The 19299-nt window shown below is 38.0% G+C and overlaps 2 protein-coding genes and 5 non-coding genes across 7 annotated transcripts; 4 read left to right on the plus strand and 3 right to left on the minus strand.

Annotated features, from left to right (window-relative positions):
- Positions 1-20: 20 nt before the first annotated feature.
- Positions 21-15454, plus strand: LOC126377483 (glucose dehydrogenase [FAD, quinone]-like). Its single transcript, XM_050025215.1, has 5 exons — positions 21-87; positions 11303-11544; positions 12518-12675; positions 13399-13513; positions 14126-15454. The coding sequence occupies exons 2-5, from the start codon at positions 11308-11310 to the stop codon at positions 15452-15454; spliced, it is 1839 nt and encodes a 612-aa protein (XP_049881172.1). The 5' UTR covers positions 21-87; positions 11303-11307.
- On the plus strand, positions 540-658 carry LOC126377663 (5S ribosomal RNA). Its single transcript, XR_007567964.1, has one exon. It is a non-coding gene; the product is annotated as a 5S ribosomal RNA (ribosomal RNA).
- On the minus strand, positions 1604-1722 carry LOC126377665 (5S ribosomal RNA). The gene has a single exon (XR_007567966.1). It is a non-coding gene; the product is annotated as a 5S ribosomal RNA (ribosomal RNA).
- Positions 2036-2154, minus strand: LOC126377664 (5S ribosomal RNA). Its single transcript, XR_007567965.1, has one exon. It is a non-coding gene; the product is annotated as a 5S ribosomal RNA (ribosomal RNA).
- Positions 8019-8090, plus strand: Trnac-gca (transfer RNA cysteine (anticodon GCA)). Its single transcript has one exon. It is a non-coding gene; the product is annotated as a tRNA-Cys (tRNA).
- Trnas-cga (transfer RNA serine (anticodon CGA)) lies at positions 8398-8479 on the plus strand. The gene has a single exon. It is a non-coding gene; the product is annotated as a tRNA-Ser (tRNA).
- Positions 15455-16205: 751 nt separating the features above from the next.
- On the minus strand, positions 16206-19226 carry LOC126377484 (glucose dehydrogenase [FAD, quinone]-like). The gene is made up of 4 exons (XM_050025216.1): positions 18903-19226; positions 18498-18655; positions 17858-17972; positions 16206-17561 (listed from the first exon to the last, which is right to left on the minus strand). Exons 1-4 carry the CDS (start codon positions 19224-19226, stop codon positions 16206-16208), a joined length of 1953 nt encoding a protein of 650 aa, XP_049881173.1.
- Between the last annotated feature and the right edge of the window lie 73 nt (positions 19227-19299).

The raw sequence follows: 19299 nt of genomic DNA on the forward strand, positions 1-19299 counted from the left end.
GAAGGAGCAAAATTGTGATACACTATTGTAAATAGTACTTATCAGTGTAGCCAGAACCATGAAGTTACTTATAATCGCCCAGCTTATGTAAGTGAATAGATAGGTACTTTTTTTTAAATAATATAGGCTCGCGTACTCACCTGAAACATTGATTTTTTTCTCTCTATCATGAGTTATGATAAGGAAAGACTACTCGTGCAGAGCTGGTAATGTTCCAATTGTGGCAGCAAGAAGTCTGGCATCTGGCACCTTTTCGCTCTGCCCAACCTGATACGACATGATTGCTAGTCAGTTGTGTCATTCATGAAACTTTGCTTATTGTGATGTAATATTTACCATTCTGTATAATATTTTTTTTGTAATCAGTGTTGTTGCTTATAAAAGACATCAAAGAGTGCTTAATTAACATTTCGCTCTGCCCAACCTGATACGACATGATTGCTAGTCAGTAAAGTTGCGTCATTCATCACTCTTCATGAGTCTTTGCTTATCATGACGTAATATTTACGGTTGTGTATCACAATTTTGCAACATCAATCGCCAACGTTCATACCACGTTGAACACACCGGTTCTCGTCCGATCACCGAAGTTAAGCAACGTCGGGCGCGGTTAGTACTTGGATGGGTGACCGCCTGGGAATACCGCGTAATGTTGGCTTTTTGCAGTTTTTTTTATTACTGTCTGTGTTACTGGTAACTCTATAGCAATTATTATTTTTATAATTGTAGGTTCACGTTTGACCACAAGTGAACTGATAGTAACTGACGATGTGGTCTAAGGAGGCACTTGTACACCTGTCAAATGCCAATAATACTTTGGTCAAATAATAAGTAAATAAATAAAAATTGAATTATAATTCTAGCGAGACTAAACTTCATAATTATACTAAGTATATTTCTCATACTATTTGTCATTTCTCAAGCTTCCTCCTCTCTTTTAAACTTCTATTTTGTTGTGCCCAAAAGGGTTTATGATGTGAAACTCATACATGTAACTTACAAACTTGTACACCATCATAGTATGCAAATAAAGAATATTGAATTTTATTAAAATAAAGCGCTCGTTGATGTCTTTTATAGGAAATAACATTTGAAGTTTAAAAACCTAAATCCGACTGCGAAAAAATCACGCTCTAAAAATTATAAAAGAAAAAATACGTATATTTTCTGAATATTTTGCTTAGCGTGTAGAGCTTGTAAGCTTAGGGTTTATAGTAGAGTTACTAGTTAGGGCGTCTAGAGTTAGCAGCTTGGCTCTACGTGAGATCTGATAACTTTTGACATTGCGGTCGATATGATCTCGGCTTAGCGAAATTTGTTTTGTTGGGATATTATTATTGTTTTTCTGAGCTAACTAACAAACCTGCAACGCTTGAACCAGGAATTGATTTCCATAGATTTCGGACGTAAGTGCGACAAAAATAGCGCCTTTGGCGGCTCAATAGTAACCCTGACATCAGGGTTGATGGGGTTGGTAAACCATTTCACACCCACACGATAGAAGAAGCGCGACAAAAATCTAAGTCTATGGTTATTTCTGCTACTTCTCGTTCAGAAAGCCTCTTGGGTTATGCGAGATTATGGTATAAAAAAAACTGCAAAAAGCCAACATTACGCGGTATTCCCAGGCGGTCACCCATCCAAGTACTAACCGCGCCCGACGTTGCTTTACTTCGGTGATCGGACGAGAACCGGTGTGTTCAACGTGGTATGAACGTTGGCGGTAGTACTCGTAAAATTGTGGTATATCATCGCATCAAATAACTATTAAAATATTGTGCATAATGCGACCTTTTAAATAAAGACACAAAGTAAAGATGGCGGTAAGGGTAATGAAAAAGTATGAAGTGACATGTTATTATTTAATGTTTGTCACACTAGTTTTGCAAAAAGTATTTTTTAAAAACAACAAAATTTTAAGTTTCATTTGTGAATTGTAAGTAAAACAAATCAAGGGAAAAAATAACATATAGAAATGAAAAAAGTTTACAAAAGTGCTTTTTTAACACCAAAACATAGTGCAAAAAATGTAAAAAGCCAACATTACGCGGTATTCCCAGGCGGTCACCCATCCAAGTACTAACCGCGCCCGACGTTGCTTAACTTCGGTGATCGGACGAGAACCGGTGTGTTCAACGTGGTATGAACGTTGGCGATTGTCAGTGCAAAATTGTGATTCAGACAGAACCGTAAATATTACGTCACCAAATAATAATAGTACCTAGGGACTGACATTCAATTCATTCGTACACAATAAACGCCAAAAATCCTATTGGGGTTGGCAGTACAAATCGCTCACGTAAGCTTGGTTGTTTTAAAATTAGTGTAATCCTATGTAGGTACTTACATAGGGAGATAAAGTAGATCCCAGTTAGGACACTACAACACAATCAGCAGTTGTAGGTAGTAGGCAGTATGTTCCCGGGTTGTACAGGTTGTGAGAAGCTGCAGTAGTTGTAGGCGGATGAGACGTTCATTATCTAAAAATGTAATATGTTACGTCTACTGAATAAAGATATTTTTTGAATTTGAATTTTTGGTAGGTAGGCACTGTGATGCGTGTTACTGGCTTTGAGCACACCCCGGACACTTAATACAAAAAAGCCTCGTTTTACACAGACACTACACATGACGTTATCGTACACGCGCATTTAAGTGTGACGTCTGATGCCCATACGATTGAAGATTAAAGCATAGAATAATGAATAATACTACGTATAGAACGGCAACTCTCCGCTCCCCACCAGCAGCTGAGCTGCGGTAACCTAACCCCCCTCGGTCTTACTTTAGTCTTCAGGGGTGCGCCAAAGTTCACCTAAATTTTCTACTCCGATGATTGGAACTCCGAAAATGTTCTTCCTAACCAGCCAGTCTTCAGTTGTATGGGCGTCAGACATTACACACACAGATGCGCATGTCCGATAACGTCAATGTGTAGTTTTCGTGCAAAAAGAGGTGTTTTGTATGAAATATGAAATGTTCAGGGTGTGTTACACTCTATCTGCGGAGATCCGTGTTGCTTTAGATAAACACTGCAAAGCAATGACATTACACTCACCATAGTACTTTAATTTCACTTAATAATGACACATTTTGTCCTTTATACGATATAAAAATCGGCAAGTTTCTTAAAACACGTTTTTATTTTAAAATTCTTGCACAGATATGCGCGCGACGTCAGTTCATCGACTTATTTTTTTTAAAGACGGGTGGTAGATTAAAATTTTGGCGGGAACTAACGGATTTTTGGCCGGAATTCATGGACGGTTTAAAAAAAAGTACCTATTGATTACAATTAAGAGCCTCATAATTACGGTCGATTTAATGTTTAAAAAATAAAATCACCTATATAAAAGATATTAGCGATATTTTTATAATTTTACAAAAAAATAATACAAATACTTACTTATTTATTTGTTAATCTTAAGCAATCACTAGTAATTACTAGGTAGCTACTATCTTGTACTAGGTATTTTATTTAGGGTACCTACCTACTTAGTTTGCTAGTAAACCAAGTTACTTTTTACTAAACGTAAAACACGAAATTATAATGGAATTTGTATGAAAAAGAACCTGTGACGTCATAGAAAAACGTGACAAAATGTCGCACTATTTGCAAATTTTTCTTTATTAAAATTTATAAATAGGTTTGATAGAAAAAAGAAAACGTTTTTTGTTCCAGTTACAACTGGGTTTATTTAGTTATCAGAATTTCATAATTTATTTTTGACCTAGGAAACTATCCAATTGTAATAAAATATATTAATAAAATATAATAATTATAATAATTTGTTTTTATAATAATAATATCACCATCGCTAGCTCTACATAGGTTCTAGCTTCGCACAGTGTTTCATATCACTCAAAAAATTTCCCTATGCTGTTTATCGCATAAATCGATCAAGAAATACATTTTGAATGCATGAGTAAAACAGCCACGTGTCTATTTCTAATACTTTTTTTATTAAACATATTTGAAAAAGTCGCAACCTTGACCTCGAAAAAGTTTAAAAAAATTCTGTAAGCGTATTTGATAAAGATATCTTTTTTGGAATAATATTGTTTCATAAAGGACCTGCAGAGGCATATTTTCCAGTTTATATTTTTGGAGAATCACCTCTGGTTATCGAGTTATCAATTTTATTCAGATTTTTGTTTTTATTTTTTTTCTCCCATAAAACTCAAAAGTGCGGTTTGTGACCAACACTGAAAGATTCCTCTTAATTAGGTCTATCATTGATATAAAAATCAAGTCGCACTATGGAGGCGTTTACAAGTAATCGAATTTCAAAATATAGTGTTAGGGTTGTCAGTCAACTTGACCTTTTATTTTAGTTAGCATGAATATATTTTTTACTTAATTGCACATACAGGGTGTAAAAGAAATGAGTGATAATACTGAAGGTCGTTGTTCTGACCATGAAACTGAAAAGCTTTTCCCAAGGAACATAGTTCGAAATATAAAAAAAAAAAATTAGTCTTCCATAGTAAATTAGCGATTAGCTGATGCAGTTTGTATGGGGAGCCGAATTTTTTATTAGGATTTCGACCTATGTTCCTTGGGAAAAGTTGTTCAGTTTGATGGTCAGAACAACGTCCTTCAGTATTATCACTCATTTCTTTTACACCCTGTATATAAAAAATAAGTAGCGGTTTTTTGCGAGATTTAAATCTAAATGTTTTTTAATCGTTGTTAGCGTTCCGTACCCGTTCCGAGTTTAATTCCGATGACAGGCTACGAGTGACATGGGAAGGGGTCCACCCTCGTTAGGTTTTAACTAAAACCCCATGTCAATACTTGTAGTCTAGAGGAACGGGGGTGAGGCTTTATGGAGCCGCCCCAGACCCATAAAGCCACTTTGCCTCAGCAGGACCTGACCCGCCCTGCTGAGGGATGTCCATCCGTGCTCCGAGCGGAGGACTTAATGCAAGGAGGGCATGAGGGCGCCAACCCTCGTGTTGGTCAGCGAGCGGCACTTTGTGAAGCTGTGGATAGCGCCACAGCCGGTACTTCTCAGACTCCGGAAGTAACCGCAAATATGCAAGGAAGTTGTACACGTTTGCAAATGTTTGAGTATTTCTACGCAGAAAGTAGAAAATATAAAATGAACGGGTCACCTGATGACCTCACACCATCGGACTTGACGACCATACTTTTCAGAGAAATGGGTCAACAACTCAAAGATCTTTCGCCTAGCGAAGAGAAAAGACTTTTAAGCGAAGTTGTTAACCCATTTCTTAGAAAAGCCATGACTTTATATAGAAAATGCTACAGGAATAAAAAGAGGTTCAAAGACAAGCATACCTTCTTCTTGGACAAACAATTCATTGACGATATACCAGTCGAATTTAAGAGAGTTATTACGACATCCAGTGAGGTGTGCAGTACTGAACTACCTCCGGAATCTACCGCACTGGATGTGACACTCTTGGATGCAACTGGTCCGTCGTCATCGTTGGCATCTTCTAATAATTCCAGTACAAGTTATAAAAAAGACCTCAAAATTAGGAAACGAATCATGGAGTCCCTACAAGGTCAACCTCAAACTAAAGTGATAAAATCTTTTGCGTCGACGATTACTTTAGAAGATGGAAGCAAAATAAGCCCAAAAGCTTCAAAAGATTTAGAAAAAGTCATAAAACATTGTCTTACATCACCAACGGAACCATCTGTAGTTTTAAATCAAGTTTCTGCGGTTGCGAAACCCTATACACCGGAGGAGGCTTTAGGTCTTATTATTGACCGAAAACTGAATGTAGAGACATATAAAATTTTGAGACAGGATCTGATGAGTCGAGGTTATTCCGCTTACCCTCCTTACCGTGAAATATTAAACGCGAGAAAAACGTGTTACCCAGCAGAAGAGATAAGTGTTTCAGAAATAGAAGCGTCAGTTTCGTTGCGTGGACTTCTTACACATACTCTTCAACGAATTGTTCAAAGTTGTGATGATAGTTTTGTCGAATATTGTAACAGAACAGGCAAGCAAGAAGTCTCGTGCGTATTTGAAGGGTCTTGGGGTTTCGATGGGAGCACAGGCCAAGCATTATATAAGCAACGCTTCTCTGACGGAGATATTTCCATAAACGAAAATAGCCTTTTTGCCACGACTTTTATTCCCTTACGTATAGTAATGGACAACCATTATATTGCCTGGCTCAATCCTACACCCCAATCGTATAGATTTTGTCGACCGCTTCATATTCACTACAGAAAAGAAACCAATAATCTTATTATCGAGGAAAAAACTTTGATAGAAGAGCAAATTAAACGTTTGACTCCTATTACGATTGAAACCTCAAAAGGAAATCATATAACATTTGTTTGCAACTTAACTTTGAGTGTAATCGACGGTAAAGTCCTCAACATTATTACTGGAACGTCATCACAGCTAAGATGCCCATTTTGTAAGCTTACAGCTAGTCAGTTTAATGATTTGGCGATATCTTACACAAAGCCAACCGTAAAAGAAAATATGCAACACGGCATCAATCCGCTTCATGCGTGGATACGTATTTTTGAGTTTTTATTACACCTCAGTTACAAGAACGATCCGTTAGTACGGAAATGGAGGATCAATAAGGGTAGCAGGGAAAGCCAAATTGTTGAAGAACGGAAACAACGTATCCAGAGTGAAATAAGAGACCGGATTGGTTTGTTGGTGGATGTAGTGAAACCAAATTCAGGAACCACAAATGATGGTAATTCAGCTCGCATAGCACTATCAGATAAGTACCGTGCCATATTTGCTGAGATTTTAGGTCTCGATGCATGGTTGGTTGACGGATTGCATATTATCCTTGTCACCATATCTTGCGAGTTTTATATAGACGCAAAAAAATTTGGCATTTTTTGCCGCACGCTCGCCGAAAAGTACGTACAGTCATTTAATTGGCACCCAATGACTGTAACGGTACACAAAATTCTAGTACACGGTGAAGAGATCATAGAATCATGTTCTCTTCCTGTCGGTATGCTCTCAGAGCAAGCGGCCGAATCGCGCAATAAATTTTGGCGCTCAGATAGGGAACACCATTGTCGGAAAATGGACAGGAGGAAAACTATGATTGACCTCTTTCACCGTGCGCTAGAGTCATCGGATCCATTTGTGTCTATGGCACACTACAGACAACGTCAAAGATCGTCCAATAAAATTTGTCTGCCAAAAGCTGTTCGTGAACTTCTGAAGCCGGTTCATGAAGAAAATTTACTTTTGGCAGAGGAGGATGATGAAGTTTTAACATTAGATGATGAAGTTTCAACATCAGATAATGAAGATCCATCCAATGTTGACGACTATACGTTAATACTCGAAAATGAAAATGATTTGTATGAGTCTTAAAGTTTTCTATTGATTATAAACAACATATTTATTAAACCTTTATTGACAACCCTAAAACGTCCTTACTGACCTTTATTCGTAACTTCTAAACGCCTCCATAGTGCGACTTGATTTTTATATCAATGATAGACCTAATTAAGAGGAATTTTTCAGTGTTGGTCACAAACCGCACTTTTGAGTTTTTTGGGAGAAAAAAAATAAAAACAAAAATCTGAATAAAATTGATAACTCGATAACCAGAGGTGATTCTCCAAAAATATAAACTGGAAAATATGCCTCTGCAGGTCCTTTATGAAACAATATTATTCCAAAAAAGATATCTTTATCAAATACGCTTACAGAATTTTTTTTAACTTTTTCTACGTCAAGGTTAAGACTTTTTCAAATATGTTTAATAAAAAAAGTATTTGAAATAGACTCGTGGCTGTTCTACTCATGCATTCAAAATGTATTTCTTGATCGATTTATGCGATAAACAGCATAGGGAAATTTTTTGAGTGATATGAAACACTGTGCTTCGGTACAATATAATCATGCCTCCGGGATAATAATAAAACAAACTACGTATGGAAATAATTTACTTATTGATAAGTTCATCAAAAGTAAATCCATGGTAAATAATGAACTTTCAACGCTACCTATAAACAGTATCGTAATTTTACCTCAACTGTCATCGGGGATATAGCTCAGTGGTAGAGCATTCGACTGCAGATCGAGAGGTCCCCGGTTCAAACCCGGGTGTCCCCTAGGATTCACTTTTTGTTTTTTTTTTTTAATATTTTTTTTCCTCAAACTTTGATTTTTGATTATTTGAATTAATTTAATAATAAAAAAATGACATGAAAATATTTTTTCATATACATGTCGTGTTTTAAGTTTTTTATCATTTATACAATATCATGCTAATTTTCTATTGGGGTGGGCAGAGACTACGGAAATCTGTCCTTTTTTACCTTACAATTTAGTTACAATTGTGTTAAAATTTTAAATTTCAAAATTTCAAGTTAAAACTAAGCAAAAAACACAATCCACAAATTCGCCGTGCTACGCTGTGGCAGTCGTGGCCGAGTGGTTAAGGCGTCTGACTCGAAATCAGATTCCCTCTGGGAGCGTAGGTTCGAATCCTACCGGCTGCGGACCCTTTTTGTCTTTTATTTATATTTTTATTTTTGTACCAACTTAATTACATAATGAATTTTATTACTAGTTTGGCGACTTTGGTGTCAACAATATAAAAACTTTTAGTTTTTTGTGCTAAGTATTCTAAACGGAAAATATACAAAAATAATTTAAGATCTTAGCCCAGCGCTAAAAACATACTTAAATATTATTTATACGACCCAATCTGTAACTTAGCGAATAATATGAATAGGGTCCTGAAGTTCAGAGTAAAGCAAACATCTCGTTTGAATAATTGCACTTATAGGTACGCAGGCGCGACAGACAGCAATAAATTAAAAACCATTATAGAATGATGACGGTCATTGTTGCTAATTTCTCCTAATTACCCGACTAAGATGAAGCAAAAAAGCGGGTTATGTTTTTTTTATATTTTGAGGTAAACTTACCAGTCCTTTTTCTGATCCAAATATCAAGCAACAGTACATACCTATTAGCTATTTGACAGTTGTAACAATAAAATATGTCGGATATGGTAGTTTATCATTGTAATGATAATTATCCAAAATATTTTTTTTATTAATATCATTTTAAACTACTCTTGCTACTTAGCAATAAGGCCGTCTATTGTACTAATTCTATTTCTCTTTTGTTTTGTATTTTGTTTTTTCCTGTTTGTGCAATAAAGTATAATTTGTTATGTTATGTTATGTTTAAAATATTATATTTTTACAAAAGAAGAATGCGTTATTTTATCTGTGTATTACAAGACCCGAAACACGGGCAGCCATGATAGAGCTTCGTGAGACGTCACATTTCTGAAAATAAACAAAAGCTATCTGTAAGGTTTCAAGTTATTTAAACTGTTTGTCAATCTCTTTGTTTGTTGAAATGTGACGTCACTGCCCGAAATGTCACGTGACCAACCGTTTTGGCGCTTAATTTGAAATTAATAATGTAGAAAAATGTTTCTTTTCAATTTTTGTTTTGGGAACTTGGCCTGGATAGTCCCTTATTAGGAGGAGTCTCACCAGCATCAGTTATTATAGCATGTATCGGATACTAATCATTTATCAAACGAAATAAGCCGACAATACCAACACATTATGAGGATAGGAGCTGCTTTGATAATGATTAATTAATTACCGATGACCTACTTTACAAGAAATTGATTTCAATTACAAATAAAATCGTGTGTACTTTTCGTTCGATCTGTTTATTCAGTCAGTAAGAGTATTTATATTTCTATTTCCCACCTCAATCAACGGGGGTAGGGAGCATAGTCCACCACGCTGCTCGGTTGGCGGTCTGGGTTAGAAGCTCGGGACCAACGGTTTAACATGCCTTCCAAAGCAAAGAATCATCCTACTTTTGTGGACAATCAGATGATTCAGCCTGTCATTGTCTTATCCACTGAAAAGGGAGATAAAATTTATGGAACACACGTCAATTTTAGGCACAAATCTAAAACAATCGTCTAAAATTTTTACATTGGCCGATAACCCGACAGAATTAAGTTTACAGCACACGTCATACCGTTTGCTTACCAGCGAGGTACCTTTTTGAATAGGTATATATACCTAGTTATTCATTGATCCACTCATTCATTTTAAAATTAACATCTGTCAATCATCCATCCATCCCTTTCCTTTTCAGGGAATAAGAAAATGACGGGTATAACTTAAAATAAAGTTAGAGGGTGTGTGGAATAGATCAAAGATAAATTCTGAAATTCTGATTACTAAATAAAGACAGATATAAAAGTAACGAAAATTGATTTTCTATATTTAATTTATTTATGAATTTTAATCAAGAAAAACGTAATAATAAGTGCGACATTTTATCACATTTCCTATGACGTCACAGTGTGCGTTTTCATACAAATTCCGTGGTAATTTCGTGTTTGACGTTTAGTAAAAAGTAACTGATTTGACTAGTTGGAAACAGGCCTATTCAATTCCTATCCTATTCCTAATTTGAAATTACGCGTCAAATTATTGGCGGTTTGTAGTTTTATAATTATAGAACATTGTATAGCCAACACAAGTGACCGATTATGTAAATTGATTTTGCAGGATGTTGGTAGTTATACAATCTTAAATCAGGATAGTTTCGTTCATTTGAATCAAGTTTATTCCAGTAGGTGCTCTGTGAAGCACACTTGTAGTTACTTATAGGTGAGTTTTATTTATTACTTATGAAGATCAGTAACAACATGGTATAAAAAAACTAGGTACGTATGCTCAAAAGTGACAGTTAATATTTCAAGGTTAGCCCAGCTGACGTCATCCCAACCTGCATTGCCATTTCGTAAAAAAAAATTACCCACGTACTTACAATGTTTTTAATTTACTTTGCAAGGAAATTTCGAACTTTTAGTAAAAGATTTACTCACAGTTTTAATGATTTTTATATAAGTATATGACAAGAAATAATAATTAAATATATTAAATAGTAATTCACTTAATTTCCAATACTTAATAAAATTTACGTCTTTGGAATGTTGGAGATACCAATTTAATGGTAACACTTACGTCATCAATGGGCTAGCAATGGCGGCTTGTCATAGGATTGAGCATACCTTGTTTTCTTATACCATGTTGTTACCAATCTTCATATAAGTCCGGCAACCGCCGTGGTGCAGTTTCAAGGTCCTGGGTTCAATTCCCGGTTGGGACACGTCAAACAAAAAATATTTTTTTGTGATTTTAGGTACCTGGATAAGTCACATTAATAACTCATTGGTGCAAGTCCGCTACCGGGGTTCAACCGGCGCTCCCCGTTTGAGAATCAAGCTGGTTTACCACAGGACCTCAGTGATTTTTAATTTTCGGTTTCAGCCACAATGCTGTGGCAACCACTCAACCTGACGGACGTCTGTCCAACCCCGACGCCCATAGCAGCGTGTTCTTACTTCGGCTACCTCTACTTGAACCTATTAGTCAAACTCTATGGAGACTCCAGAGATAGAAAGAGAAGGCGCGAGGAGAGAGAGGGAAGGGAATATGACTTCATTGTGGTCGGCGCGGGCACCGCTGGTTGCGTTGTTGCCAGTAGACTGACTGAGATTGAAGACTGGAAGGTAAAATTGATACACATGCATAGATAAACTCACGCCTATTTCCCGCCTGGGAAGCAGACTAAGGAATTCCATTTGCTTCGACCCTGACACGCTTCTTACTCCTCCACATTCATCAATCGTTTCATACACGCACGCCGCGCCGGTTCAGAGTAGATCGTACTGAACCTTCTCTAAGCACATCCCCAATAAAAAGACGATTTCCTCAAGTACTGAACGTCTACCGCCACCATGATATGGTCATCCCGACCAGCATCATTGTTTGTTCTTTTTTAATTGTCAATAAATAAAAATATGTTTTAAAAATTATTATTTATATGAGAGCCATGGTAGCCCAGTTAGTAGAACGCTTGCCTTTCACTTTGAGGTCGCAGGTTCGAATCCAGCTCAGGCCTAAACCAGTGATTGTCAAAACTGTTTTCGAATTCATATTTGGATATCATTATATCATTATATCATTATCACGTGCTCAACGGTAGAATAAAACATCGTGAGGAAACCCACATTCCCGAGAGATGCATTTTCGGAGGTATGTGACCTAACCTGTGTTGGGCTGGTTTTCCCTTCGCAGGTTGGAAAGTCAGACAGGCAGTCGCTCCTGTAAAAAAACCGGACCTGTCAAATTTTCAGGTTAGGTAAGCGGACCCTGTGAAAATGAATTGTCAATTTAGTAAGTTTTGAATCTGGTGTTTCTGTTTTGTTATTATGTGTGGCGTCATTTTATAATAAATATCTTCTTTATTTCTTTTTCCTTCTATATCTACAAACATTATAGAAGGAAAAAGTGAAGGGAAGAGAGGAAGGGGTAGACCTAGGATAACATTTATGAAACAAATAAAAGAGAAGGTGCAGGTCGTGTCGTATCGGGAGGTGAAGGTTTTGGCGGGAAGAAGAGAGGAATGGCGGTTACTCCACCGACAAGAGCGCAGCTCTTAAATAGAGAGAGAGAGAGATCTACCTCATGTTTTGAATACAGGTGCTCCTCCTTGAAGCTGGCCCGGAACAACCAGATGTGACGCTGGTTCCGGGCTTGTCAACAGCCCTGATCGGCTCTAATATCGACTGGAAGTATTCCACGGAGCCCAATGGACGAAGCTGCCTCGCTCGGCCAGGGCAGCGGTGCGACTGGCCAAGGTAACGCACCAGATGCGACCGCGATTATTCCCATGCTGGTAACGATCTCCGTGGTCCAGTGGTTGAGCGTTGGGCTCACGATCCAAAGGTCCCTGGTTCGAAACCCGGGTGGGGACATAATCACTTTGTGATCCCTAGTTCGGTCAGGACATTACAGGCTGATTACCTGATTGACAGAGGAAGGCACGTAAGTAAATAAAAGAGGAAGGCATGTACTGACACCAGGGTCGATGAGGTTGGTCTTTCACTTCTTAGCCCACATGATGGAAGAAGAGGAGATCCTAACACAGCATTCGGTTTAACGCTAACGATTGCTCTCAACAGAATAATCTTACGTATAGAAAGGTTACTCTCCGCCCGGCACCAATTTGTACCGAGAGGGCGTCGTATTCACCCCCTCGGAGTCGTGGTAAGGTGGAATACGGTGAGAATGAGATTTTCGCGGGCGAAAGGTGGCAGGTTCGATTCCTAGCACGGGCCTAATCCAATAATTTTCAGTAGTCGATTTCATGTTTAGACCAATGGTTATCACGTGCTCAGCGGTGAAGGAAATCTTAATCAGGAAACCCACGTTACCGAGAAATGCGTTTCGGAAGTATATGACCTTACTTGTATACTGGTTTTCTCTTCGGATGGGAATGGGCCCTGTGAAAACGGGATAATGCCAGGGTGATGATGATGAGTTAAACTGGATCTATATATAGTAAATATTTTGCCCTTTAGAGGCAAGACCATGGGCGGATCAAGCTCAATAAACTCGATGGCTTACATCAGGGGGAACAGGCTGGACTATGACGAGTGGGCTGCGCTGGGGAACGAGGGATGGAGCTATGAAGATGTAAGCATGAACCTTTTATTATGCTAGGAGTCTCAAATTATGCATGGGAGTTCTTTTTAGGACGTATAATCTCTTCTACTAAGAATGGATTTTGCGAAATTCAACCCCTTGGAGGGTAAAAAGAGGTGGCTTTGGTATGAAAGTGATATAGTTATAACCCTACTAGGGTTTCATGCGAACGAAGTCACTACAGCTTAACTATGCAATAAATAATTGAGCATGAATTTGAAATAGACGATCCTAGCGATTTGATTGCAGTCCTAAGTTTAGGAGACGGCCAATCAGCTCGCGACAGCAAGCACTTCACTTCGACCTCGCTGCGCCAGGGTAACTCATGTTTACCTTCACACAGTGCTTATCGCTAAATGTAGTCTTCTCAGATGATGCCCTAACACGAGGTTCACGCCCACCTGGACACCATCAGGCATATTGTCCTAAATTTTGTATTTGTTGGAGCAAGTAGTTAATGAAATGAAATGAAATATTTTATTTCGGATATTTATCCATATTTTGTTAGTATCTAATTTAATGCCATCCGTGGTAAATCTCATATCATAAAAATAGTAAATTCTGTACAATACATAATAATAAACAGTACATTGTGTTTTATAGGTACTGCCGTATTTCAAGAAGTCAGAAAACAATTTCAACATAGAAAGACTTAACAGGAAATACCACGGCATTCATGGACCCCAATCGGTGGCCAGATTCCCGTTTATTGATGCTCCGTCTATTATGATCACTGAAGCTTTCAATGAGGGAGGTTTGCCTATTCTAGATTACAATGGTAAAGAACAACAAGGGACTATGCAGGCTCAGGCAGTATCGGAAGACGGTGAAAGAGTATCCACCAACAACGCCTTCATCGCACCTATTCGAGACAAACGCAAAAATCTAGTCGTCAAAACTGACAGTGAAGTGGTGAAAATTCTATTTGATGAACACAAAAGGGCTTATGGCGTTAAATACGTGAGACATGGTAAGGAGCATACGGCTACAGCAACAAAAGAAGTTATAGTGAGTGGTGGAGCGATCAATTCTCCAAAATTACTATTGTTATCCGGTATTGGCCCGAGAAAACAACTGGAACATTTCAATATTCCTGTTCTAGCCGATTTACACGTAGGAGAAAATCTTCACGACCACGTAACGTACAACGGAATTGTCGTGGCTTTGCCCAATAAGACCTCCACTGAAGTGAGTAACGCAGAAATTGTGAGGCATGTTATTGAATACAAAAAGATGAAGATCAAAGAAGGACCTCTATCAGGGAACGGGCCGGTGAATTCTGTGTCATTTATAAAAACAGATCCTCACTTACCAGCGCCTGACGTACAATACCAATGCGACAACACCAATTGGATGGAATACGTACGAGAACCGATCGCTGTAGAGAAACTAGCCATTTTCCCAACTTCCTTCTACAACGCTGTGATACCTAGAACAATGCTTTTAACTCCTAAAAGCAGAGGAAGACTAGTCCTTAATCCTAAAGACCCCAACGGAAAACCTTTGATGCAACCGAACTACTTCGGAGACGAAAGAGACTTGATACCCATTATCAAAGGAACAAGATTCCTTATAAATTTGGAAAATACGTACGCTTTCAAGTCCAGAGGAGCACAGTTTGTGAAGATACCTTTGGAAGGCTGTAAGCATTTGAAATGGGGAACTGATGAGTACATCAAATGCTTGGCTATGTCGTATACGTCGACTCCTTTCCATCCAGTGGGAACTTGCAAAATGGGTCCGGATTATGATAGCACGGCTGTGGTAGACCCTAGACTGAGGGTGTATGGAGTATCTGGACTTAGAGTTATAGATGCTTCGATCATGCCAGTGGTGCCCCGTGGCAATACAAATGCCCCTTCCATCATGGTTGGAGAGCGAGGCGTAGCACTGGTCATAGAAGACTGGCTTCATAACTACCACAAACATTGATTTTCTTGTATAATTTGTATTTGAAAAATTAAACAATGTAAAATTATTATGATCTCGCTTTCTTAGTGTGTTTCTTTAATAAAGCATTTGAATTTCATGTTCACAAGTTTGAAGGTAACGGTGAAGATGAGTATCTTCTTTGTTCTGTTTAAGAATACTTAAATTACGGAGGCATGTGAATGATGTGAGCTAGCCAATTACTACAATTAGTAGGTACTTACATAAAGACTGTTAAAGCTAGCTTTGTTTGCCTTTCGGAAATGAAAAACACAATACAGCTGTTTCTGTAAAAAGCTAGATTAGCTGACCCTAGAATAAACGGGATAAATACAGGAGCAATAACGAATGTAATAAATAGTGGAGAAAGATTTGTATGAATGTTTCATATCGTACCTATGCATATTACTCTCCTGCGACACAACACTATAAACTGCATTTATAAAAGTTATTGTTGTCTATGCAATAAAGGACAGAAATAAAAAAAAAGATTTATTTCAAAATATTTCTACTTATTGATTATTTTTTGAGTTTTTCGACCACAATTATAGTTATGTCTTGATTTGTTAAAATTACTTTGTATTCAGTTCTGTGCTAATTACGTATATATGTATAACATATACTATATAAGACAACAAAAACACATTCTTTTTTTGACGTGACTTATTGTAGATTTACCGCAGACGGCATTAACTTCTTGGCCGGACAAAACATAAAAACACAGCACAGAACTGTGTATAGTAATTTTACTTTTTTATGCCTTTCCCACATTTCCCATATTACCAGAAGAATAATTATGTAACCAATCTTCAATGGCCATAGCTGCTCCTTTCTCACCAATCATAACTGCTGGAGCATTTGTATTTCCTCTAGTCACTTGAGGCATTATAGAATTATCTATCACTCTTAAACCTGCTATGCCATATACCCTCAATCTTGGGTCAACGACCGCCGTAGGGTCTGTCTCTATGCCCATCTTGCAAGTACCAACTTGATGACCTAAAACATAAGTGTAATGTCTTGCCATACATTCCGTGTTTTCATCTGTCCCCCAATCAGTATCTTCGCATGCAGGATACACAAATCTAACGAATCTCGCTCGACCTGAGATGAATGGCTGAGTAGACTCTAAGTTTTTAAGAAATTGGACACCTCTTTGCATTGGTATGATGTCTTTAGGATCAGCTAAATAATTCGCATATAGTAGCGGGGGTCCATTCGGGTTTGTAGCATTAAGTAACACGCATCCACGACTTTTCGGCGCTATGTTTTGAGCTCTGATTGAAATCGCATCATAAATACTGTTAGGGAATATCTTCAACCTTTCAAACGGTTCAGGATCTGACATTATGTCGTTCAATAACACTTGGTAGCTTTGTATCTGTATGTCAGGAGCTCGCAGGCTTTCATGCGACTTCATGAATCCGTGTGTATTGTAAATACCAGTTGATGATAAAGGACCTCTCTTAACTTCCATCTGTTTGTATTCTCTCAATAACGCTATCATCTCCGATTGACTAACTAAAGGAGAAGTTATATTGTCAAATGCAATAAGCAATCCACTCATACCGACATGGTTCTGCAAATTTTCTCCAACAGGTAAATCTTGTTTTACATGAATATTGACTTCCTCTAGATGCTTCTTTGGACCTATTCCTGAGAGCATGAGCAATTTTGGTGAATTAATCGTTCCAGCACTTACAATGACATCTTTTGTCACTTTAGCAGTATAAATTTTACCATTTCTTATATATCTAACACCGTATGCTCTCTTTTTGTCATCAATGAGGATACTTGTTACTTCAGAATTGGGTTTTATTATTAAGTTTTTACGTTTGTATCTGACTGATTGGATATAGGCTGTGTAAGTGGATGCTCTTTCTCCATCTTGACCAAAAGCTTGTATCTGGAAGGCGGCGTATTGGAAGTTGCCTGCAGTGACGTCTCTCACAGGCAGTCCTAGTTCTTTCAAACTGTCTAATATGAGTCTTGATGGTAGATCGATAACAGGGAACCTTGATATTGGCTGAGGTCCATGTATGTTATGGTACTTATGGTTGTTAGCTTCTTTGTTCAGGTTTCTTTCGGATTTCTTGAAGTAAGGCAGCACCTGTACAATCAATGTAAAATAATAGAAAGTAGTGTGTGAGTGAGATGGAGTAGTAACAATTATGTACTATGATAAGTAATTGAGGAATTTTTTGCTTCACTTATCACCTACAATAGAATCTGGACGTGACTAGAAAGTGAAGTTTCGATAAGTGTTCAATGATATTCCTAAATTGCTCTCAAATTTTGTATTTTTAATTGTTTTGATGTCTTATAAAACATTCACAGGAATGATTGGACATCATCTTATTCTGCGACGGAAACAACAAGTAATCTCGATTCAAAAATGAATCTTACCTCTTCGTAACTCCAGCCAACGTTGCCTGCAGCGGCCCAGTCGTCGAAGTCTACTGGGTGTCCTCGCAGGTACATCATGGAGTTCAAGGATCCAGTACCACCCATCACTTTACCCCTGAAATGGTAAGGTTGAAAGTGTTACACTCATCCACTTCCATAGCATTATCACGTTTTCTACACGGAATTTGACAGATCCGGTTTTTTACAGAAGCGACTGTGAAAACTTGCGTACGGGTTGGACAGTGTTGTGGTACACTCCACCCTTGTGCTCCGGTTGATTAATGGCAGAACTATGCTCAGGAATGTGAATCTGAATGTGTGTGTGTGTGTGCGAATGTGAGGAATGGTAAGCGGACGCTGTAAAAAACGGGATAATGCTAGGGAGATAGATGATGATGCTGAGGAATAGGATCTATGTAGAGTGTCTATGTAGACTGTTTGACCCAAACTCTTGCCCATTATTATCTGTTTAGTAAGTACATAATTGTCACGTGCCTATTTTAAGATATTTACAGAAATAATCTTGATATCTTGGCAGTTTTCTGTGTCTGAAGCGAATGAATTGGCTCAAAAATTAGGTAATCTACTTCAGACCCGTACTATTGGCGGGTAATTCTGACAGATTGTCGAATTATCTTACCTTGCCCAATTACATCTGCGATCTTTCCTAGCGAGGCAGGCGCGGGGGTCTGGTTCTGTCTGGTACCGCCAGTCGATGCTGGACCCCACCATGGTCTCACTCAGAGCTGGTACTAGCGTCACGTCTGGCGCTTCAGGACCTGCTTCTAGGAGTAACACCTGGAATACGAGAGGCGATGTAGAGAATTACTTAGACATCAATCGTCAGAATAAGCGTCTTCTTTTAAAAACGATAAAACATTGGGTTTTAGTAAGTAAGTACGTAATGTAAGTAATGTCAAGAAATGGCAAATTGCAATATTGATTTTTTAGATAAATTGATTCAATGTAGCCATTTTGACGCAAGTAGACTCAGAAAAGCATCTTGAGATTGTACAACAACGTTTTCTATAACGTTCTTACTTACCTTCCAATCCGTGATTTCAGATAGTCTGCTCGCCACAACACACCCAGCTGTCCCCGCACCAACAACTATAAAGTCGTACTCTTCTAATGCTATTACATTGTACTCCTCACCTTCTACTTCTTTATCATGATTATAATTTTCAATATCTAACATTATCCTCCCTCCATAATCTAAAAACTCATTTCCCGTTTGAATTCTGAAATCCTTGGAGCCTCCGTATAAACTCGCAACGATATTCAAGAATAGAAATCCAAAAGGTTCGCAAGCTGTGATGTTGGTTTCAGGTGGACAATCAGCTTCTAAATCTGGAGGCTGCCAACGCATCATGCCGATTTCGAATAGATCTTTGGGTCAATTTTTGAGCCTTGATAACTCGATCTGTAAAATGAGTCTTTTA

The sequence above is a fragment of the Pectinophora gossypiella genome, chromosome 23, assembly GCF_024362695.1.
Source record: "Pectinophora gossypiella chromosome 23, ilPecGoss1.1, whole genome shotgun sequence".
Classification (NCBI taxonomy): Eukaryota; Metazoa; Arthropoda; class Insecta; order Lepidoptera; family Gelechiidae; genus Pectinophora; species Pectinophora gossypiella.

Bases quoted from the DNA above. Each gene is read 5' to 3' on its own strand.
- LOC126377483 (XM_050025215.1), top strand. From the start codon at position 11,308: ATGCTGTGGCAACCACTCAACCTGACGGACGTCTGTCCAACCCCGACG. The intron at 11,545-12,517 runs GTAAAATTGATA...TTTTGAATACAG, and splicing joins CTGAGATTGAAGACTGGAAG to GTGCTCCTCCTTGAAGCTGG. The intron at 13,514-14,125 runs GTAAGCATGAAC...TGTGTTTTATAG, and splicing joins AGGGATGGAGCTATGAAGAT to GTACTGCCGTATTTCAAGAA.
- LOC126377484 (XM_050025216.1), bottom strand. From the start codon at position 19,226: ATGCGTTGGCAGCCTCCAGATTTAGAAGCTGATTGTCCACCTGAAACC. The intron at 18,656-18,902 runs GTAAGTAAGAAC...CTCGTATTCCAG, and splicing joins CTGAAATCACGGATTGGAAG to GTGTTACTCCTAGAAGCAGG. The intron at 17,973-18,497 runs GTAAGATAATTC...TTACCATTTCAG, and splicing joins CGCAGATGTAATTGGGCAAG to GGGTAAAGTGATGGGTGGTA.